This window comes from Polyodon spathula, chromosome 28 (genome assembly GCF_017654505.1).
Source record: "Polyodon spathula isolate WHYD16114869_AA chromosome 28, ASM1765450v1, whole genome shotgun sequence".
Lineage (NCBI taxonomy): Eukaryota > Metazoa > Chordata > Actinopteri > Acipenseriformes > Polyodontidae > Polyodon > Polyodon spathula.
In genome coordinates, this window is record NC_054561.1 from 9,083,515 (window position 1) to 9,108,514 (window position 25,000).

Sequence of the window (25,000 nt, forward strand, 5' to 3'; positions counted from 1 at the left end):
GAAGGGTTAAAAATTGTGAGAAAAAACATTTCAAATGACTGCAAACGTTATAATGGATTAGGGTCAATGAAAAATGAAATTTGAAGCTGTGTACTTTAACATTTGCATTTCATAGAAAGATTAATCTAACTGAGGGCTACTTAAAAAAAAAAAACACTGCTGATACCCAAGGGGGATCACTTTTGAACAGTGTTGGGGGGCGGAAGCAAAGCGGTCCGTCTTTGCTAAGCGTGTTCATGAAAGCTTGTTTTGTATTAGTCTGGTACTGTTGACAGGGTGTTTTTCTTTCACAGATCAATGTCTTAATATCCCCTTGTTTGATGAATAACCAAGGAACCAGATTCCCTTTGGCGGAGTGCCCTGGGGGTACACCTCAGAAAAGCATGCCCACTTTACATAATGACAAGGTACCCTGGGAGAGGAGGAGTGCTCTCCGTTGCTAGGCAACAGCACCCCATTGACCCACCTGTCCGAGCGCGCTCGTTAGCCCAAAGAGCACGATCTTGTAGAGAATGCTGGGATAGCGGTCAGTGAAACTCAGGAATTCCCACACCTCTCCGGTCCAGAGCACACCTGGGCAACACAGACAGAAATAACACAGGACTCTTCAAACAGGCTTCTACTTGGGTACACGCTGGTATCTGAGAAAACTGAACCCTCCACTGCTTTCATATATAAGCCCATGATCCTCTCTCTGACTATAGGTGCCCCCACAGCTGAGACGACTGTACATTTAACATGAGGGCTGAGATGTGTGTGCATGTGTATTACTATCAGAGGTGAAAGTAACTTTCATTTCTTACCAGTACTGTATTACTGTTCAGTCCTGTCCTCCCCCGATATAGATCAGCTATTAGAATGATCAAACAAATAATCCATAAGTTTGTATTTTTGAATGGCGCTAACACAGCCTAATCAATTACTCTGCTATTATCTTGCTGAGTTTTGTATTTTTTAAAACAAAGGTGATACAAACCGCAAAACAGGGACGATTTAACAATTTAAATGTTTGTGACTGGGGCAAAAAACGAAGGTTGCTTTTGCTCTGCTTGTTTCCTCAGAATATGAACCAAACTAGGAGTGAAATATTTACTTTCGAGTGGTGTTACCTTGTATAGTTCGCTTTGACTGCGATGCATCTGGTGGTCGTTTTTCTGTTTATATTTTTCCTTTTTAAAAGCAATTAGAAGGAGCAGCGTATCACAGACCACTGCGAGGAGTATGTTTTTTTGTTTGTTTTTCAGTCATGCTTATTCCTGCACTGAATGTAGCTAAATGTCACCGATCTACCCTGTGACAGTTACCATGGCGATCACACGCTTTGTCATCCTAAGTCACGTGAACGGGACCCAAGGCACTGAGAGTTCTTTTGCTTAAATACAAAGAAAAAAACGATGAAGCCTAAACAATCATTTTTGATAAAACAAACTATAACATGACCTTGGGAAAATGTTTTACCGGTACCCTGTACCAGGCCGTCCCATCTTACTTTCACCTGATTGCTACAGACCATTGTGATAGTCTGGGACTGTAACGTTGGCGAAATTAAAAGCATTCTAGTAGATTTCTAATAGATTTTGCTTACATGTACTATCTATAAACACACTCCCGTTACAAAAGCATGCATATATCAGAACACAAGCTGTATTTATGTAATTTGATACAACACATTTACACTTAACTTATCCGGTTAATTAAAATTTTGAGCAATAGCGGTAAAGAGTGTATTACAATAGCAGGTAGATGCCAGTTAAAATTGCTTCAAAAAAATTACAAAGCAGCCAGTCCTGAAACGAACAGCCCCAATGATCAGCTAGTGCTGCCCTCTTGTGGAGATTCGGTGTATTGTCTATCTGAGCATTCATTCGCCTAAATCAGTGGTTCTAATCCCTGGTTCTGGGGGACCCACTCTGCCGGTGGTTTTTGTTCCAACCCATTTCTCAATTACTTAATTGAACCCTTAACTGGAACTAATCAGAGCTTTTATTTTAAAGAGCTGGAGATTTCAAGCTAAATATAAATTGACGTAAGGAACTTGAATTCTCCAACATTTTGTAAGCTAATCAATTTTTAAAAAGTCTAATTAAGCAAATTAAGCAGTAGTGAGTTCGCTTGGAACAAAAACCAGAAGGGCAGTGGTCCCCAAGACCAGCGTTGAGAACCACTGGCCTATGATACTGCAGCACTGTAATGAAAGGTATGCAAACACCATAAAGAGGTAAGGGGACAGTGAAAACGTGAGAAACTTAAAACATGAAGCTCCTTGCTCTGGCCGCAAGCCCTGCTTTTATCACTCACCAGCTCCCAGCACCAGCGTGGACCACAGGGTTAATGTTCAGCATCATCTGATTGGACCCGGTTTGGAAGTGCGCCCTCATGTGGTCCTGAGCCACCCCCAGCAGCCCGTCCACGGTGAGGGACAGCAGCTGTAACCAAGGCAACACCACACCACTGAACAGCATGGCACCAGCAGCAAAGACCACCATTCCCAGCAGAGCACCTTACAGTGTCATTATTCTATTCAAATATTCAGTTAATGTGCAAATGTTAAATAACAGATTCTGAACAACATTGGTAAGATGATTACCCCCTGTCAGAAGCATGTATTTCACGTTATTTAAATAATCATTTTGCTAACACATTTTAGGGTTCAAACTATCCTCTTTTTCATGATTGCATGTGATGTAATATTATATACGGCTTGTTGTTGCAGGGATACCATAAATACATATTCTTAATAAACTATACTCAGGTATGATATTGCAGCACGTGTTATAAGCTTCATAGACAATCGTATTATAGACCATAATACCCTCTGTGTGGCAGGGCTCTGGTAGGTTTATGAAAGTTATACAGGAGCTGCCCATCTTGAACTTCCATTTTCAATCAAAATTCTAAACCTTTATCCAGCTGCATTACAGCAACCAACATAAAACATAATAAAGTAATTAAAAAAAAACACAAAGCAGCAACTTAACAGGCACAGTGAGTCAACCCTACAACTAAAAACAACCTCCGATAAGAACCGTTCTGATTTGAACTTGTGTTGAAACTCATTCCAGGTCACTGGTTCCGCCAAACTGAAATGAGGGGCGACCACAAGCTGTCACTACCCTGCACGGGAACAAGCAGTTTAATAAAATGACTGGATCTTAAGTTGTGTAATGAAGAGGAGAGCTCCATAAAATATGCAAGTACTCAGCTGTGTTCCCAGTTAAGGTTCGGTAGATTAACACAGACCACTGTTTCAGTCTCCCTCTGTGAAAGCATCAAGGGAGAGAGAAGGGTGTGGTTTGCAACTGCAAAATCCCCAACTACAATTAAAACCTAGATCTCAGGCGAGGCGGCACAGAGGCAAAGACACTTGCTTTTGGTTTACTTTCACCACCGAAGGCCTGGGTTCAAAGCCAGCTGCTCACATCACAAGTGAAGTGAGTTTAGTGGTTTTACCTGTCCTAAGTAAGGTTACATGTCATTGCAACCACGAACATGTAAGAAGACAAAATATTTCCAAAGAAACACTAACACTAGAGATCTCTGATCCCTGCTACCCTTCCGGCACCTTGTGGACAGTGCCACGCAGCGTCAAGGCTGTGATCGGGGCAAACAGTGACCCATCACAACATTAGATATAGGTCCTGATGAAGTAAGGAACAGCCCTGACCAGTGAAATCTATGAACGGAGGATGCAGATGGGAATAGGTTGTAATAATAATCGGGCTGCAGTATTCTGCACCAGGTTTTCATTTAGAGACAATGGCACAAGCCATTAGAAGAACAGATACCAGTTCCAATACCAATATAATGAACTGCATCCTAAACAGAGACAGACCAACCCCCCCCCCCCCCCCAAAAAAAAAAAAAAAAAAAACAACCCAGCAGCAGCTATTTCAACAGTTTGGGAGACAGCAATAAACCACTATGACATTTAAAATCACATTTCAAGCTGTTTACTGCAAGTTTGTGGTTTCATGCCAGGGTTTTCTGGGATTTTTAAAGTAGTACACTGTGACATCTTGTGGTTAGTTCTGTAATTGCAGATTCCTGGCTGGATCCATTTTTGACATCCTGTTGTTCTTGTAACATTTGTAAAAGTATTGCCCAACAGAACTGACTGGCAGCCTCTTATCTTTATAATGCAATGCTCCAATTCACTGCCAGGAAACGTGGAAATAAAAGTACTGTATATAAAAAATGATTCTCAACACATGCACTATTAAATTATGTCAAGAACTATCGTAATACATCTGCATTTTAAAATTGTGTAGCGAATGTAAAAAAAAGTGAGAAGAAATTTAAAAACTCATTACATTCTTTGCATCCTTGCAGGTTTTTTTTTTTTTTTTTTTTTTTCTTTTAATAATGTTTTAAAGTTCTAAACTAAACAAGGTTATAAAAAAGGAAATAGTTTAGAACAATGTTTTTAAAACTGGCGGGAATATAAATGTTTCTTCATTGTTTGATATTCGTATTTTGCTCCATAATTTCAAATATTTAGCGCAATAATTCTTAGCATAGGTGGAATTTGCATCCAAAATGTGGGACAGGCAAACCCAATTCCCTTTTGTGGGAGAGCATTACTTCTGTTTGTTCCTGTCACCTTCAATAGTGATTCCTGTGCGTTTGATAAAGTACGAATCTAAAGTATATGTTTAACCCTTGTTATTTATATGCTACGATAGCGTTGACATCTTTACTATCACACGAAAACAGTTTAAAGGGTAATGCAGGAATGAGTAGTTAAATTGATACAGCTTTGCCCCTTGAATATGCTGTAAATAAGTGCCCCTGCTTGAATGGGTTTGATAGATGGATGGGTTAATTGGATTACCAGCAACATCTCCCCAAAGCTGAAGGCGTGTTCGTCCGCCCCGGGCAGCCCTTTATTGGGCCTGTACATGAACAGAGCCACGCCACCGAAGATCAGTAACACACACAGGTGCTTAGACATGGGGTACTTCTTACGCAGGATCATAACCCCCAGAATCATCACTGCAGAGAGGGGAGAGGAGAGAGGAGAGGGAGGAGAGATTTCCAGTGAACCAAAACAAAACCCCTATCCCTCTTTTAATGGGAAAGTGCCCGCACTACACAAACACAAGCGCGTGCAAGTACACAGCTTACCACATAAACTATGTTATCGTTGCCTGCAAGGATGTTCGCAATACTATTTTTAGAAGTAAAATGAAGAGTAAGTTGCTCAAATGATCTTTTTAATAAATGCCTTTAAATTTGCTCGCAACCACACTTCCGGCTTTCGATGCTCTGATTTTGAGTTCTCGTCATTTCTTTTTATACTGACTTGAAGTGGCTGGCTTTGGGGTTACAGGACAGTGAAGGGGAGAACAAGTATTCCAAGTTGGGGGGACAGGCAATAAATGCCCCACCCCATTATTCTACATGCAAGCGTATAAAGTGTGCATTTCATTTCCTGCAGGAGGACAAACAGCATGAGCAACAAGCAGCCCACTAACAGCCGCACACACAAAGAGCACCAGAACACATCATTTACAGCAAGCCTAGGGGTGGGGATTGTATTGCCCCTTCACTTACTAAATACCCTGGTATCTCTGAATAGACAATCATCTCCTCTTTAAAAAGATGGTAAATGTTTTAATGAGAAAGACATCTCACAATAGAACGGTCCCCCGAAATGTTCTCCTCGTTGTAGGAAAGCAGTACAGCTGGGGATGGGGAGTTTGCTGCTGGATCCTTGGATCCTTGGATCCCTGGACTCCTTGCTTGCTAAATATCCTGCTATCCTGGTATTAAGGGTATGAATGGTATTGTTTTATAAGCTCTGTGCACTTCAGTTAGATCCCTGTTGATCTTCTTCCAGGTTTTTAAATAATTACAGAAACGTAATGAATTCAATGACAAGCATTTCGACTAGAAGTCTTTATTTATGTCTCTTGTAGTCAGAATGTTTTTCATTAAACTGTAAAAACACTGGCGATTAACTTAACAAAAGCTTACTTAAGACCAAGAGGTCTCACTATGTTTCTTTTAGCATTTATTTTAGCAGTTCTATTGAGTGTTTAGTAGTTGAGGATGATGGGCCTTGCCCGTGCTGCCCCGGGACGCACTCACCTGTGTTGGGTAGTTGATAGCCTGTGCTGCCCTGGGACGCACTCACCTGTGTTGGGTAGTTGACAAACTGAAGGGCAGAGTTGCTGGAGACCATGGCCCCCAGGTAGGATAGTGAGCACACTCCATAGAGCCAGCTCAGAGTGCGGTCCGGCCTGGGCTTTTCAAAGAACTGGATAACTGCGTGACAGGCAGCGCAGTTACATTGCCCACAAGGAAAAGAAAACGAGGCACCCTATCCAAAATGAATCTGTGCAGAAACTCACAATGCACTTGTCATTTCAAAAAGTGCAATAAAGAATGCCATTAGTAACTGAAGAATCGCATCGCAACAGTTGTGGTTCTTTATTTCACAATTAAAAAGGATAATTATATATGCCATCATTTCCAAAAACAACACACAATCTAATTAAGAAAAGCAGTGGAACTGATTAGCCATTTCATCAGATCAACAAAAACAAATTACTACCTTGAAATGATCCAAATGATTAGCATGCGGTAAAAAAGCAGAGCCATCCGTGGCAGATCATTAATGCATGATTATAACCCTCGATGCTTTGGCTATTGGTTTCCTCGGCATGCAGCAAGGAAGCAGCCTGGCCCAATTCCCATACTCACACAGTTTAGCAAACAGCGCGTTGACGACACACTGAATGAACACCAGGGTAGTGGCGTACTTAAACTTCTCCTTCGTCTCTCCAGTCCCATAATCCCCTCGGGTTCTGGCAATGAAGGGAACAGATTGTATTTAAAGCAACTGTAATTAACAAAAATAAAACCCATAAATCTTACTGTCATTAGCTACATTATTGTTATTATTATTATTATTACTGTTGTTATTTTTTTTATTTGGCAGACGCCTTTATCCAAGGCAACGTACAGGTGTTACAGGGCAGTACTGGGTTACAATGCAAGCTTAATATTTAAATACAATGCAGTATACAGTAAGTGCAGTAGTTTAACTAAAACACAGTATGAACTAGGATGCAACAAGTTAGGATTACAACAAGTTATATCTACAGTGAGATAATAGTAGTGTAAAGGATAGGGCATTGGGTGAGGGTCCAGAACATGGTGTTTAGGTCAGGCAAGACCAGTGCATGGTAGGCGACGTAGATCAAGAGATCTACAAGTCCAGTCTAAACAGGGGGGTCTGTGAGCTACAACCACTTCAACTTCTCCAGAACCTCCCAAACAGTCAAGGAGGCAGTCATGCAGAATGTCACTCAACCTGAACAAAACTGCTCACTGCAATATATATTACACACTGACGTCTGCAATTATTGCAATGCATTTAACTTTTTGCTCCACATTAAAATATGACTAGTGTTTTTTTTTTGTTTGTTTTTTCTGACATACACTTTCTCTTCATTATTAAGCTCCAGCGCAACTGACCTCCGCTCCGGTTTTAGATTCTGCAGTCCGGGGCTTTATAGGAACATCGACGTGGCCAAAGAGACAGAGATTTTGAGATTTTAAGCAAATAAATCCTCTTTATTGATTGATCTTCAGAAGTGATTCGCCACCAGCCCTACATAAGACAATTCTTACTGCATGGTCATGTGATCACAAAGTTTCACTTATCCAAGCAATTTTAGAAGTGTACTTATTTACAAATATAATGAACGGCTTCATGCTGATGCTTGCACTGAATCATTACAGATAGCATTTATAAAATAATTTATAAAAACAAGGGGATAACAGCAATTGAAACATATTCAAGTTAGTTACAGTATATATTTTTTAAGCCTGAAAGAAAACCATTTGTAATTATCGTAAACATTTCTAAACTACTTGCAGATGGTGCCAGGCTTTGTATGTTTTTTCGGCACCCCCACAGTCATTTCCTGGCATAGAAAATTGCTAGGACGAGATGCCTGTCTGTATGCACCATTGTCTGAAAGGGTTTACAGCTAAATACACACTGTAATGAACTGGGTTGGCAAAGCTGAACTGTATACAGTATCCCAGTAAAAATTACAGCTATTAACAGCTGCTTGTTGAAGTGAATAAGAGACGTTAGCAGTCATTCTGTTTCTAGAAGAACTGTTGTACACTGGGGACCTGCCTCCTGTAATATTCCCTGCTCACAGTTCAAGCTCTATATAAGCAGACTAGCTTGCAAGCCGCAAGCATGACCAGTACGGGTGCCTGTGAAGGACAAGGATCCAAAAGGGACGTCTGAAAATGAAATACCGACTATGGAAGCTGTTCCACTGTGAATCCAGCTGTGTGCAGAGAACTTAAATCTAGGCCAGCGTAGGGACCTCTTGCACTAATCTTTCCCACTTTGCATTTACGTTTTAATGCGTGTGCCATCTTTAAACAATATCTTCTTTTAAGGTGCATCACATCTCACACTGCTAAACACCATACTGGAGCTGTTTAGAGATGGGGCTGGCATTACAACACGGGTGCAAAGTAGAAAAAATGACCTTAAAAATGAGCAGTAGTTTCATTTAAAGGAGAAACAACTCCCATAGGAAATATTGCATTGTTGGCATCCTACATCAAACCAGTAACTCTAAACCTATTTTGCATTGCATGCTACATTACTGAACACCTGTTAACAATTACACAGAATGAGAAGTGGGGATACCTGTCAGTGAATCTGTGTCAATGAGAGATCCCTTAGGAATACCCATTGGACAGACTGGGAGATCTTTTCAATCAGACAACCCTTCTTCCATGAAGGATTAACAGGATGAATTGAGTCACGCTGACACTGGTAACATGAGAACGGGTCTGAGGGGCCAAGTGTACAGAGGTATTGTGAAGCGGGCCAGTTGTGAATATGTTCTATGAATAGCATGTAAAGCCTGCTACTTACATGGTCTCCTGCAGGATGCCGTAGTAAAAATAACAGACAAAAAACCCTAAAAAGCAAACCAGTAGTCGGAGTCGCTGGCTCTGCAGCTCGGACGTCTTCCCGGCAGCCATAATCTCTACGAACCCCGGTAGCGAGACCGTAACAGTTCCGCTCCCTGGATCCCCTCTCCCCGCTATCTTCAGCCCGTGCTCCAGCTCCAATCTCCCTGCTGCTGGTCCCTGAATGGTGTGCTGTATCCCCGGCTAAGGTGCTTCGCAGCTCGGATCCCGCTGCCTACACAGCTGGCTTTCTGCGTGGCTCGTTTCTGGAATGTGGGGGAGTCACTGCTCTCTGTCCACGTACTGCATCGAGACACTGGCTTCTTCTCCCCGGGCTCTGTGACTTTTCCCCCGGTGTGACAGCTATTGTTTCCTGCCCTCTTTCCCCGCTCGATCCCTGTGGACAGCGGTTCTCTTAGTTCCACTGAAACCTCTCCGATCCCACGCAAAGGCGTTGTTGTTTCTGTCTGGTTCCCTCGTCTCCTGTCCTGCTGCGCTGTCAAAGTGCTCTCTGTCTCTCGGCTTCCCGGTCACACCACTCTCCGTGGGACAGTGCTAGGACCGCGTTGCGGGGAGGAGGGGGGGATCAAAACATACCTGCAGGTTTACCATTCTTCGCAGTCTGTCTGGCACCGCCAGAGAAATGAGACCTATAATCTAGACCTTGCGCTTTTTGTACACATCAAGGATGTCTGTAATTAAGAACACGGGTAGTTTAAATATAGATCCTAGAATTGTCTCAGCAATGGCGTTATTGTTATACAGACAAAAACACATACACATTTAACGCCAATTTGCGGGTTACCTACGAAATGTGGGTGACAGGTGGTTTGAAACCAAACTGCTGTACCTCAGAGTACACATCATTTCAAATGATTTTTTAAAAAATCTGCATTGGACTGTCATGAATGTGTGTGTGCAATTATATATATAGACAGTAATGTAGCCTGTTTTAATGATTCCAGCATCACCTGTGTTAATCTGATTTATAGCTTCTAAAGTTGTTGTTTTTGTATACATGCGTATGTTGTATGATGTGTTAAAGTTTGTATTTGTTACGAGTCTGGACTTCCTACAAATGAAATGTCACAGCACTCACACTAATTCCAGTATGTGGCATGTATTTATGTATTTGTACTTATTCAGGGAGACTTACAGTTATTGCACAATATCACAATACAAAATATCACGTGACAGTTATGAAGTACAATAAAAGCAGTAGAAAATAAGATCGAATTCAAATAAGAGCACAATAATCAATACGGTAAATAATTACATCTAAGCGCGAGTTCGACAAAGAGCAGTTAACTTATAGTAACAATTTTTGATTATACGAGTAAAGTCCAGTTTTCCCAACCACTTAACCACAAATAAATATTGATGTATTTTCATTCGCTTCCGCCGGCTTCTTTTTCCCCCCCCCACAGACGCTGTCAACAGCTACGTCTCCAGATGTGGACGCTGCTGATCGGACAGAATCAGTCTACAAATAAGTGGGCGGTGTTTTGTTCCAGGTGGGTGGGACTTGCTTCCAGAGGCGGGGTAATGGGTTGGACATGGGCGGGGTTTAAGGCAAAGCTACACGTGTGTTTGAGAGACTGTTAGAAGGAAAGTCAAGGGGTTATCGCCGTCTACAACTGAGGTATCTGTGTCAGCATGGCAGACACCAAGTTAATGCACGAATATGTAATCCTCCGTGAATGTATAAATTCAAAAGATAAATAAATCTCTCAGTAATGATTTTTTGATATATAAAAAAACATTAATATAAACATGTGGAACATCGTTATCAGATTTACAATGTGTTTTACTAAAAATGAGTATTTTTAATATACCAGTAATTGTATTTTATTGGTAATTTTCCATATCACTTTCATCGCAGTAATTGTTTTGATCGTAACAGCTTTTCTTAGAACATTCGCTGTTGATATCAGAAATGCAGTAACGGTTTTAATTAATAATAGTGTTTAAAATATTTCTGACATTCAAACAGCATTTGTGATTATGGTTGATTTTATGCGATAAATCACCAATGGTTAACTATGCACACGCTGCTGTATCTATACAATTAATTCCTGAATACTCTGATACAAAGTTTGTTGGCTAACTCTCATATATATATGTAAATACCGTATGCACAAAAGAAATTAGTTCTGATCATTCAGTAAGACTTTTTTTTTTTTTTTTTTTTTTTTTTTTTAAAAATCAACCACCAGTCATACAGCCACCATGTAATTCAGCACAGTGGTCAGTTTCTGCTTGAGCGAGGCACAGAGTAAGATGCAATTCAGCAGTGGTCAGTTTCTGCTTGAGCGAGGCACAGAGTAAGATGCAATTCAGCAGTGGTCAGTTTCTGCTAGAGGCGCCCAGGACAGACAAAACTACAAAAACAGAAGCAGCTGGTGTGGGTCAGTTTACCCAAAAATTTGCAAAACTAAAAACACCCTGACATGCAATTCCAATCGCAATAAAACATTTGTAAGATTTCAGTCCTCCTCTCTAGAATAAGGTGCTGCGTAAGACCTTGAACATGTTGCACTTGTTTTACAATCCATTTTTTAAACAAAGCAACATTATCACTACCTCCTCCTCCTCCTCTCTTTCCTTGTGCTAAAGTTTTTTTTTTTTTTTTTTTTTTTTTTAAACTTTGGAATTTAGAATTTTAACCATGTTGGCTTTTCTACATCCGCAAATGTGAAGATCTGGTTACAACACGACTGGTTTCACAGACCCTCAAATCACTTCCTTGGGCTTCCTAACATTACATTAGGTGTGTGCTAACAGGGGTCTCCGAGGCTGCATTGTATACAATGTGCTGCATAGGGAGGCACCTTATTGCATCATATGTGCAACACCAAACTGGCATTCTGGTTTAATGTTTTGGATTGCGCTCCTACAATTCAAACTCCTTGCAAAAGGCTAATCCAATGCTGAAGTTACAGTAGATGCTGCTAAGGGGGAAAAACATTGATCAACACACAGAAGTACCAGGAGACCAGGAAGTTAACTAGTCATGTAATCCAAGGAGCCATGTGATTGTGTGTGAGAGAGAGCAACCATATCTCCCCCCCAAAGAAATAAGGCTATATGAATTAATTTTTTTTATTAACAAATTCAACAAATGCCACAACAGTGAACAGCCAGATCTGCTTTTTCAGTGACATCTACAGTTTTTTGGGGATTTTTTTGTACTGCAGTGGCCAACACAGACTGCTTGATCGTAGCTAGTGCAATCCACACTGCAAAATACTGACTTACGGGCACCTTTGTTTCTTGCACAAGAACACCTAAACAGCTTTGTTCTGCTGCTTTCATGAACAAAATGACCCAATATACATTCTGTTTAAAGAAAAATACAAAGCCACTCAATTCAACTGAGCCTTAGCCAAATAATTAATATGAACTTCAAAAGAGTACCTGTACATATTTCTTATATTCAGATTTCTGGCCAATAATGGTTATTATATATGATTGAACTCTTCTAAATAAACATTTAACCAAAATGACCATTTAGAAACTACTGTACTTGGGATGAGAACAGTTTATAGTCATATTAGACAATATATTTCTCTACTCTGTCACAAAAATATAACCTTAAAACTTGCCCAGTATACATGACATAAATTGAAGGTAACATTTTCTTTACAAGACAATTTTGTTTAAGTAAAATTACACCTGTGCAGATCAAATGAAATAGCATACACAAATTCAATACATACCTCCTCAATTTGACTAATGCACACAAAAAAAAAAAACACACATCCTGCAAAACTCACCCCTCTGTGCAAACATAATACTCAAACAGATTTTTTTTTTTTAATGATTAGGAAAGAAAAGAAATAAAGAATCTCTTTAGCTCCTTTTAAAATCTGCTGTCTGAACATATACTTCTGTTCCTGTATAACTACAGTATTTACAGAGCTGCAGAGCAGGCAGGTTCATTGTTTTTAACTCCAGACACAGAGCATTGGCTAATCCCACCCCAATTGATCTAACCTTATATTAACAAATGCTATATTTTAAAGCTATAAGTCTCCCATGTCACTACTTAAAACAAAGTTGTATGATAAGGTTAAATTAAACAAGTTATCTAGTTCTTTTAAATTAGCTTGAGATTAACGGTTAAGGTTTGGTTCTTTGTGATAGAACTCATTTATATTTGATCAAAGTCTGGTTAAACACACACACAAAAAAAACACACAATTTGACCAGTTTACGTTACTATAGCCTTAAGTATTACACAAAATCCTCTAGGCTTGTAATTCCCATTAATTTAAGAATGGCATGTGATGTGGCCTCCAATGAGTCTGACTGGAGATAGTCATCTGATACACCCAACCCTTTGTTTGCCAAAATGCAACTTATTTGCGCTTAACAAACACTGGTTTTATTCAACCAACACACTTGTCACTATGACCTCCATGCTTCATTTGCTGGAATGCATAAACAGCACCCTCTAGGGGTGACAATAAGGAACTGTGCTGCCATCAAAGCTTTCCTCACCTACCTTTTAAAAAAAAAAAAAAAGGGCTCATTCCTACATCTTTTACTTGTGGCACTATGTGCACAAGTACTTTTTCTGCAAGTCTACAAATGTGATGCTTTAAATGTCTCAAAAAAAAAAAAAAAAAAGGTAATTCTGAAGTGAGTTAGTCATTGAAAAAAAATTCAAAAGCACTCAAAATATAGGTTTCAGCTAGTGCCCCCATCAGGACACTGCTGTTCTGCCAGGCCCAATGAAAGTGCTCAGTTTTACGCCACCCGTTCATTGCTTTCATCCGGTGTTTCCAGAAGGGGCAGTGTGTGACAGCGTCCCATGTTAAAATAATGATTACTTTGAGGAGAATTGTACTTGCTTGAGGAACGGTTTAGTAGACCTCATTTAAAAAGTGAGCAGTACGTAGGAAATAAAGACCCAGATCGTCATTCCACAGTCATGTGCTGCCAGGGCACGTTTCAGGCCTTTAACAGGATATCAAACATAGATCAACGTTCATGTTGGTCATCTTTGCAGTTCAGAACACCAGCACAGATGAAGAGCATTACACTCACCCACATGTACTTCTTATGCTACACTCCAAGGTCGACCGGTGAACCAATGGCTGATTAGCGGGGTCACGTTTGTAAATCATCGATTAAGGCAATAGTTAAGGTTTGTCTATAGGACTGAATTCCTTATAGTTTTACCGCAGAATTTATCATTTGAGTATTAGAAGTTAGGCTTCCCATTTGCAAAACAGCCAAGGGAAAGTTAAGGATGTAATGAGAGTTCCCTGTTAAGGAGAATAGAAGCAATGCACATTAAACTAGTTGTGAAGGGAACACAGAATTAAGAGTACTGTGCATGAAAATGATTATACCGATAGCTGGCTAGAAACATTTGTATTTATATTGGAAAAGCATACTGTATATCAAATCTGGCATTGGAATAAAACAACTTAACTGCACAGGAATATTTGTTTCTGCAAAGACAATTTTCTCATTAATGAGAAATGAGTATTTAAATCTGCCTGCTTTCAAAAGATATAGTGAACAGTGACTTAATACACCTATTTCAACCACATGCAAAACTATAAACTTATCAAGTGCAAATTACAGGAATCTATACAAATTTATCTTCACTGGTAGCATCAAGCAATACCTTGCCAGTGGACAATGCATATCTTTTGCAGCATTACAAAAAGATATATTTTGTAACACAGTCAGTTACGATAAGCTTTCCCCAAATACAGGCTTATTCAGAACCAAGTAACAGTAGCCACAAAGATGTAGCATCATAAGTACTTTACTTTTGTATGGGAATTTTACACAGAATTACTGATCAGCACATTTAAAACATGCACTTCTCTTTAGGTGTTATTCTGTTCCCATACCAACAAACTATAAAAAAAAAAGCCAGTAAGGAGTATTTCAGAACAAATACTGGGTTCTTAAAGCTTTACACTGGATAAAAATATAGAAAAAATTTATAATCCCTGCAGTTTGTTTTTCAACTCAAACACAAAAACAGGCTATGAATACAAATGTTTGTTTACACTGGCTTATAAAAGATAAATACAAAATGTACACACGTGCTGTGTACAGTATATAACCATGTTCGGTATAGCTAGCTACTGCAGACTATACAAAACGGTGTCTGTAAGTTAATTTTGAGTTTTTAGCAGTGTGATCAGCAGGTAAATGTTTTCACAACATATCTGAAATGGCACTGTCATTTAAAGAGACTTGGAGAAAAGCAACAGAAACAAATTGTATGTATAACCCCAACCGCTGACAGACCCAGACCCCTGCTAGCTGCGTTTTTTTTGTAGGATCCCCCCCCGCCCCCCAACCTGCCCTACATTGTTCTGTACCTTGAAGATCTGAAATGTTGATCAAAAAAAGACCTGTATCTGCATTGACAGATTCCCTCCATCTCTCTTGCTAGAACATTTATAAAAAAAAACAAAAAAAACAAGTGCATTTAGACACTGTAGCCTCAAAATGAGGCTTGTCAGCCCCCAGTTCTGTGCTCAGACAGAGCTGGCCGTAGTGTAGTAGCCTCTGTCTCCTTGCTGGACAGAAGGCTCCTCGTGATTTCCCCCCACCCCATGCGCTGGAGAAGCTGGTTCACATGGCCGGACCCAGGTAGCCACCCGCCGGACAGGATGCACCGCTCCCGCTTGGGGAAACAGAGAGACTGCGGAACAGGAAGTCCATTGAGGGGAGGAGGGGCTTGAGGAGACTGACAGGGCAGAAGGCGGAGCCCGTGGGGATGAAGTTCACCTTGTTTTTGTCAGGACAGGAGGAGTGCAGGAAAGCCTGGCCGAGGTAGTGCGGTCTGGCAAGAGCACAAGACAGTGGAAGGCTGATTAGAAAAAGCACAAGTGAAAGCAGGATGTATGCAATTTATCCAAATGGTGGAGACTCAAAAAACACCAATTCGCAGCTAAAAAGTACATTTTGGTAACGTACACAAAGACAATGGTTACAAGCTTTCGATCACAAATGCAGAGCTACATGAGGAAAAACAGAGCATTACTCACACAGACTCCTCGCAGACACGCACGCGCTCACACCCCTCAGGAGGCTCTCTCTTGAAGCTGTAGCTGTTGTTGGGTCCGGGGGACGAGGATAAAAGCAGCACAGGAGAGGGGGAGCCACTGTCTGGGGGGGCGACAAACAGCACACACTTCACATCTTTGCAGAGGGGGTAATTACTTCACAGTACTTGTTAGCCCAACAGGGTGTTGCAGTTAAAAGTTTGTTACTCTACATAGGACATCCCTGGCTTAATTTGAATTCAAAATTATAGCCATCAGGCGAGGTAATCAACATGACCCACATTCACAGTATTGAATAACCGTTTGAGATTAATATGAAAAAGCACATGCTGGGTTATATCTAGGGGTATACAGCTGGACAGACTCCTACATACACCCCCATATTCGGATCCTCCTTACCAAATCTCTTTATAATTGGGTTTTCTACATACATGGGGAAAAATTTAAAAAAAAAAAGTGAAAGGGACTGCTGCTATATCCACAGCAGGGATATTTAAGTGAACCAAGAACTTTAAATTTTGAATGCAACAGCAGTACAACTTAGCAGACATAACTTGGGTGTCTGCAAATGCTTTTGTATCTTGCTCAAACTGAAAACCTTCTGGCTACACAATACTAAAATAGTAAAAAGGACTAGCATAGATTTCTATATTTAAAAACAGGAAAAAATAAATTAAATATTCTGTTCAAGTACAACTAACGGCAGTAGGAAAATAACATACAAAATGAAGTTGTTAAAGCTGCTAACTGTAGTGCAAAGAGACTACAAAACACATGCAGACGTTTTAAGGCTTTGCGGTTGGAGTCTCTAGCAGTGTGCCTGCAGTGCTCACCTCTGTCCAGGTTTGGAGCAGTGTCCCTCACAGGGCCGAGGCAGGGCGAGGGGGAGCGGGACAGGGGTGCAGGGGAGGACTCACTCTGACAGACACTGCTGTAGCGCTGGGGAGGGACCGGAGCGCGGTGACCATCAGGGATATCCAGAATCTGACCGGAACACAGAGAAACAGGCTTGATGCAAACGAGTTCCACAATATGAACTATCAAGCAAGGTAGCAACATCCCCAGACAAAAAGAGGTCTCGGGATCAAGAAGCAGCAAGTGGCCCTCCACATATCCCCAGATTCTAAAACTCAAAACGTGCTAAAGACCGTCCTGACCAAGTTTTGTCCCAATTGGACGTGTGGTTTCTTGGCCATAGATTTGAGTGCCTGTATTCTTATCACAAATACGACTTTAGTAGGAAGCAGGTACAGAGACAGACTCACCCTGCCGATCTCTTTCTCAGCCTGCTGTTTCACGAAGACTCCCTCCAGCTCCAGGTTCAGTCCCTCCACACTCCGACACAGGCGGGGGGCCAGCCTAGACAGGGGGGTCTGGGGGCCCAGGGGGGAGGGTGTCTGTACAGGACAGGTCAGGGGATAAGCTCAATTACTGAACACCATACAGGGCTATTATCTCCTGATGAACTGTTTTTGTCTAGAGGTGTCAGTGCATCTTCCGTGTAATTTCCTAAATGCTAAAGCACCAGGATTAACACATGTTTAAACTAACACATTTAAAAAGGTTGAACCAAAAAAAAAACAAAAAAAACTCCAATATACAGCTCTGGCCAAATGTTTTACATCACTCAATAGAATTAACTAATTTTCCGTCAAAGTCGAAAACTGCCAAATAACGTTAGGTTAACATAATGAATTACACACCGCTTTGTAGTTTTCCCATATAAACTAAAAATGTTCTTTTTGAAAACTTGAGAAAAGGACTCGTCTCAATCCTACAATTCTAGGTACAAAACGTTTGACCACAGCTCTAGTTTAAAATGATGTATAATACTTGTGGATATGGAAGAGACTATGGAAACATACTTAACCTGACACTACACCAAGACCAACGTCTATTTCACAATTTTTAAAACTTGCCCCTAGTTTTGTATTACCAGAAGACAAATCTGAAACACTTGACAAAAAAGTAACTTCCTAGTAAATGTTGAGGACTATCCGAGCAACATCCAGTTGCACACAATTTTAGATTGATTAATGATTTGTATTATGTATTCTGCTTAGAGATACATGTATCTCAAAACGTGTTATTCTGACCCGAGGGACCTTGCAATACTTGTTGAAAAATAGACGTTTGGGCAGATTACAAGCCATTGTTTCACCCGAGTGATTGAAATGACTTATAAAATGGGTTGGGCAATATCTGCGTCCTGACTGGCCGACAGGCATTCCAAGCCATTGCATTATTACAGAACAACCAATGGGCAAAAACAAGTCCCACAACGAAGACTTTCTACAAAACACATATTAATGTGCAGAGTGTTTTTTTTTTTCCCCCGCCATTTGGGGCCCCCCCCATAAAAACAAAATACAACATCAGCCTTCCTCCCTGTAAACTTTAACTTGTTTGACTCCAATGTCCACACACTGAGGATTTAGAAGCAACAGTTCAGTAATAGAACCAGCAGTAATGAGAAATAACAAAAATGTATTTATTATTAAATAATTTGTTTATTAAATTTCATTGGCACTACTACATTAACTGGGACTATTAACATAGCAATATATTTGGGGAAAAAAATAAAACCTATTTATTTTTAAATCACCTTTTTCTAAAAAGTAGTAATCCATTTTATAAGCACAATAAGACACTCCAGGGTGTTGATCGTGCAAGAACAGAAAAAAAAACAACAAAACCTTCCAGGGGATAAATGCACTCTGCCTACAGTCCTTAAACACGCCCCGGGGAGTACAGTTATTCTAGCACAACCAACACCCTGTCGCGTCTTACTGCTTACATAATACACGTTTACTTAAGCAGTAATGGACACTACTTGATTTATTTTCCCCCAAAATAAACAGGATACTCATTATCAGTAATAAGGAAAACAAAAACAAAACACTGTACCTGATCCATTTAGTTCATGAAATAGTGTATACTTGTATCCAGTTGTTTATTTATAAATGTTGCAAAAACATATTAAGAACACACTATAATATAATAGGATTCAGCGTTTCCCCCTTTTATTTTTCGCTCTAAACAGCTCCTGTGATGATCTGTTTCTGTCTCTGCCAGGCTGCTATAAACTGTCTCCGCCCTTTCGACACCAAATGCCCCTCAGAGACATCACACGAAAATAAATACAAAATAGCTCAGGAAGTGAACGTCAATCCCTCCCCTAACCATTGACGTGTGTTTCAAGCCTGTGCTGCAAGAGTACGGTGGCCCTGCAAGTCTAAAAAAACAAGTGCTTTTTTTCGTGTTTACACGACCTCAGTCCTAGAAGTCCACTCCAGTATAATCGTGTTAACAGGATCATGGTCCTTAAAGGGTTAAGTGTTACAGTTACTCCCTGCAGTGTTTACAAGAAACATTACTTTTGTTGTACCCAGTGTTCTAAGGAAGCACTTTGTTTTAACACATTTTAGATTGATATTTATTTACACATCATAGGTAAATTGACTAGGGAATCACTTTTCTTCTTAACATTGCAGTGTATTCAGTTCATGCTCCCTTCTTCCACAATGCAAGATTAGGATACACTGCAATCCTTCAAAAAAAAAAAAAAATTCCTCCTGACAAGTAAATATTAAAGTGTACCTTCCAGTTTATAAAGAAGAAATAAAAAACACCACATGTGAAGTGTGTTCTACCTCCATAAGCTGACTTGCTTTGCCTCTATCCAGTTTAACCCTGGATTTTGAGACGAGTATCAAGTGTTGTTGCATGCAGACATACAAGTCATTTTCACTAGACAGAGCAGGTTGAGCCAGACAAAGCACAGGTATTTACAAGCTCACAGCTCTGCCTACCAGAACGTTAATAAAAACTTTCATTTGTTATTCTGTAAAGTTAAGTTTGTTGGCAGGGTAAAAAAATACACTTTTTAGGAGGACTCTGCAGTACATCAACATTTCTACAACCCGGGACCGTGTTTATTCACAGGGTACTGTTGACGCTAGCACAGCACTGAGCTGCCTGTCCCCTTTGTGTGCAGTTCTGGGTACCTGCACTGTGCTGCCCATCTCCTGGGTGTGTGCAGTGCTGGGTACCTGCGCTGCACTATGCTGCCTGTCTCCTGGGTGTGTGCAGCGCTGGGTATCTGCACTGTGCTGTGCTGCCTGTTCCCTGGGTGTGTGCAGTGCTGGGTACCTGCACTGCGCTGTGCTGCCCTGTGCTGCCTGTCTCCTGGGTGTGTGCAGTGCTGGGTACCTGCACCGTGCTGCCTGTCTCCTGGGTGTGTGCAGTGCTGGGTACCTGCACTGTGCTGTGCTGCCTGTTCCCTGGGTGTGTGCAGTGCTGGGTACCTGCACTGCGCTGTGCTGTGCTGCCCTGTGCTGCCTGTCTCCTGGGTGTGTGCAGTGCTGGGTACCTGCACCGTGCTGCCTGTCTCCTGGGTGTGTGCAGTGCTGGGTACCTGCACTGTGCTGCCCGTCTCCTGGGTGTGTGCAGTGCTGGGTACCTGCGCCGTGCTGCCTGTTTCCAGGGTGTGTGCAGTGCTGGGTACCTGCACTGTGCTGCCTGTCTCCTGGGTGCCTGAGCTGTGTTGTGCTGTGCTGCCTGTTTCCTGGGTGTGTGCAGTGCTGGGTACCTGCACTGTGCTGCCTGTCTCCTGGGTGTGTGCAGTGCTGCCTACCTGCACTGTGCTGCCTGTCTCCTGGGTGTGTGCAGTGCTGGGTACCTGCACTGTGCTGTGCTGCCTGTTTCCTGGGCGTGTACAGTGCTGGGTAGCTGTGCTGTGCTGCCCGTCTCCTGGGTGTGTGCAGTGCTGGGTACCCGAGCTGTGCTGTGCTGCCTGTTTCCTGGGCATGTACAGTGCTGGGTACCTGCGCTGTGCTGCCTGTCTCCTTGGAGTGTGAGGTGCTGGGTACCCGTCTCAATCACAGGCGTCTAACTTTGTTAAAAAAAAAAAAAAAAAAAAAAAAAGAGGGGGGCAAACTGAACGACTAATTGCTGAGCTCAGAGCATATTTGTTCATATACCTGTGCTGTGCTGAGGCTGTGGTTTCCAGGGAGGGGGGGGTGGCACTCTCTCTCCCACCCACTCTGCCTGCCCCGCTGCTGCAGCTGCTGCTTCAGCTTGACAATCTGTGGAGAATAAAACCAGGAGAAGTTAGAACAAGGACACAGGGATATACAAAGCAAAACCTATACATTGATTCCCGATTATAGATCACTCTTCAATAATATATTCCCCATACACAATCATCAACACCAATTTAAAATATTTAAATATTATATATTTAATCCAACAACAAGTGAGCCTCAAACTGAATAGCTGAAGGTATTTCACGAACTTTTCTACTCTTCGGATTTGTGGTGAATTGCACCACTAAATACGTTCATGATGTTTCAGTGAATAAAATGTTATGTACTAGTTATTCTGTTTGCATTGCAAATATACTCCAAGTATGTGTGAAACGATGAATATTCAAAACTAGTGTCACTGTCCAAATATTTTTTGGTGCCCCTCCCTACCTCTCGCAGGTGGTCCACACTGCCCCAGGATGCAGAACGTTTGTGGGTGCAGGAGCCTTTCCTTCCAAGGGAATCCTCAAACCAGAAGCTAGGGGTCTGATAGAAGAAATAGAAGGAGAGGTCAAACTTACATGGCAATGGATTTACTTGTATATCAAAGGGGTCTGACAATGATTTAATTTATTTATTAACCAGTGTTGCAAAGCACCCTCTTTAATTGAGCTGTCTGTAAAAAAAAAAATGACATGGCTTGTCTTATGCCAGCACTCAACGACAGCTAGAGAAGCAGGTGCCCCATACCCTCCACTACTCACATTAGAAAGCCTCAAGTGAAACTCATTGCCGAGATATCTGGAGTGCTGCAGGGGAACAGGTTATTGATTACACACTGGTATCTGAGTGAAGGCATGTTTGAGACCTCTGTATAGGCAAAGTGGTGCTTTTAACTGCTAAGTTTTTAGAAGTCACCAGGATAGGATGATATGATATACAAAGCAATTTTACGCAAAAAGAATAATGCATCAGTTAAGATAACCAGGACTCAGACTCCTACAGAGTTAACAATATGATGAAATACATAGAAAACAATCACCAGGAAGCACACTGTAGCTAACTGATTATCTTTCCCATGTATTGTACATCACTAGATCAGGACTAAAGTCTTTTCACTTGCATGCATCAGCTGTGTATGGTTATAAAACCATCTCAGTTCACATTTTTGCAGATATCAAACCAGAATAGAGAACTATCCAATTTTGCAACACCTACAGCGATCCGAGAAGCCAGAGTTAAAAGGATGTGGGCAAGCTGCTGTCATCTCAAAAGCCTTTTGCAGATCTGCCCGAGTGCAACGCTGACATTGCGCACTCATTGATGGGTTCAAGCAGCATTTTGACACAGATTCATGCATTCCTTACCAGGGTCTTTTCTGCAACGCTTTCTTAAAACAGAATGTGAGCTCTTATTAGTCTTGTATGATTTGGAATAAAGTAATTCAGCCATTCCAGTTCCAGATTCAGAGAAAAAGTAAATAAAATGAAAACTTTTGCAAGTTTAGAACATCTAAAATATTCTAACCTTTCCACAGAAAATCAGATGAACAGAAGTTCAAATTAAGATACATTTGCCACTGTTAAGTTCAGCATTTGAACAAATTTGCCAGCAGCTGAAGGTTCACAGGTTTATGTTTAAAGTCATCCGACCCTACACAATAAAACCACAAAGGAAGCCAATCTTATTATGCTTTTAAAGAGATACGTCCGAGTCCAGGCACTACTGGAGGTAGAATATGTTCATGTTACCTTAAAATGAGACTTCACTTACATCAATAATAGTCTTTAACCATTTCCAAGACTTCCTGCACAAAGCTGAACTGGCTTTTCAAAAAAAATAAATAAAATCATATAAAAAAAAAAAACACTATATACATTTTACTGCATCATTCACACTGGTGTTGCTTTAAAATAAGCTGCTTTCAGGAGATCTAACAGCTGTTCATCACTGTGAGACTGAGCACTCTATTGCCTGACAAAGTTTTTGCTGCAGCAGAAAAAGATGCTTTTCTTTTAAAGCAGCGCTCCATATGTTTTTTTTTTTTTTTTTTTTTTTTTTTTTTAACGCTTTACACTCAGCCCCGACCTGTTTTTCCACTGGTTTTCATGTATGCATGTTAAACTGGATAGTTTGTACTGCATGCATGTAACATACCAAATGAAAGGCCACAATTTCCATTCATGTGATGCAAGTTGCAACAGGATCAGGCATACTATGTGGTAGAGATGAGAATACATCTTCAGAAAACCCAGAGTCTGTACTTTTAAAGCCATGAACCAGATAGGTGACTTACGGTGCCTGAGTAATATGTGCACAGCCTTCGGTGGGGCTGAGTTTTAATAGTTGAAGTGAAAGTCATCACTTGCAAAACAGATAGACTGAATACTGTCTTTTTTTCAAAAATGTTTACTTACTGCAATGTACTGAGTTTCTATAATGCTTAAAGATTAAGGCAGATAATCACGTATGAGAATAAAGTCTCGCTGCACTTAAAATATCCAGCACTACTTTTATTTATTTTAACCGGAGCTACGCAAAATGCAGCTCACAGTGCTTTTGTCACTACACCCACAACTTACAGACTGTTGTAGCATTTCAGGCTAGCTCTGCGTCTTAAAATATCTCTGCAGAATTTTCCCCGAACTGAAAGTTGCAGATATGCGGGAGAAATTTGGAAAATACGCGATTCTCACGATCCTTCACTGAAATTCAAGCCCTGGGTATCTATTGTAATCTAATCACTCCAAATAAAAAATTGGCTTTTGGGACTGTGTTTTTCTTATAACTAGTCATTCATAGCTAGTTTCAAACCCTGATGAGCACCAATCTTGGACTACCTTACCTTTGGTAACATTAGGTGGTACAAGAGGAGTATATTTGGGTCTGTGATGCCAGCCAATAAGCAATTGAACAGCATGCAACAGACCTAATATAAACCTCTTCTGTAGAAGACAGTCTTGCAAAGTTTAAGCACAAAAGGCAAATAGTTTTACACACAGTATATGGTGTATTTACAGCAAATTGCTTTTAAAAGGAAATGACTAATTTGAACCATTAAGCAAATACGAACACACAATGCCGGAACGGATTAGGACATTTGCTTGCATTTAATAAAAGCCTACTGTATACAAATGTGGTGTACGGAATGCATGCATGATGCAACTGAGAAGTCAGGTCTGTCCACACACTGGCTCGGAGGCCAGGGTTTGTTTTGACACTCCTGCCTTTACACTCTGCAACCATTTGTTAATCTGCAATCTTTCAACACCTTTTCTTGCACATCTTCAGTGATCAGCAGCTAAGATAACTAGAGCTTTAATACGAAAGACTCTGACCAGTGTGTGGGACACAATTAGAATACTGCAGAAGGGCAGAGCACCCAGCAGCAAACCACTCCTGCTGCAGGAAAACTAAAGGTGAACACTGCTACAAGGCTTTGCATGAATGTGGGGCTCCGACACCCTTTCTGGAACCCTTTAAAAGGTTAACAAGGGGTGACAGATTTAAATCCTGCCAGCAGTTTACCTTGACATTTACTAGATACTGCTAGCTGCATTTTAATATATTTATCCATGAAGGGCAATTCTCACCTCCCCTCTTAAAGCAAGTAGCAACTTCATGAAGACAGTCAGTCTATCAAGGCACAAAGTCAGCACTAGTTTTAGCAATGTTTAATGACTACACTAAACTGCAAAAACTACAAAACAGAACCTTTTGTTTTCACAGCAAGCGGGCACAGACCAGCGGTGGTTTTGGAATGTTCCACTTGCCATTAGGATCAGGTTAAAAGTGATTTAAAAACCCAGGTCAATCCACATCAGACAGAATTAGAGCTGCATTTGAGGCCCGTGGTTCTGACCACATTCAAGCTGGGTCAGGGACAGTGTTTTTAAGTCAGTTTCAGATGAGAAGACCAAACAGCCAAGAATTCAAAATGGTGGCTTTGATCTGTAACAGTTAAGACCATTTTTA

The 25,000-nt window shown here is 40.9% G+C and overlaps 1 protein-coding gene and 1 pseudogene across 1 annotated transcript; both read right to left on the reverse strand.

Annotated features, from left to right (window-relative positions):
• Positions 1-6: 6 nt before the first annotated feature.
• Positions 7-14,979, reverse strand: LOC121301964 (annotated as a pseudogene).
• LOC121301774 (protein FAM117A-like) lies at positions 14,971-22,292 on the reverse strand. The gene is made up of 7 exons (XM_041231373.1): positions 22,244-22,292; positions 21,476-21,639; positions 20,981-21,085; positions 17,264-17,395; positions 16,832-16,982; positions 15,981-16,101; positions 14,971-15,775 (listed from the first exon to the last, which is right to left on the reverse strand). Exons 1-7 carry the CDS (start codon positions 22,290-22,292, stop codon positions 15,565-15,567), a joined length of 933 nt encoding a protein of 310 aa, XP_041087307.1. The 3' UTR covers positions 14,971-15,564.
• Positions 22,293-25,000: the final 2,708 nt, after the last annotated feature.

Bases quoted from the DNA above. Each gene is read 5' to 3' on its own strand.
- LOC121301774 (XM_041231373.1), bottom strand. From the start codon at position 22,292: ATGACAGCAGCTTGCCCACATCCTTTTAACTCTGGCTTCTCGGATCGC. The intron at 21,086-21,475 runs GTAGGGAGGGGC...TATTCTCCACAG, and splicing joins GTGTGGACCACCTGCGAGAG to ATTGTCAAGCTGAAGCAGCA. The intron at 16,983-17,263 runs GTGAGTCTGTCT...TGTTCCGGTCAG, and splicing joins CTGAGAAAGAGATCGGCAGG to ATTCTGGATATCCCTGATGG.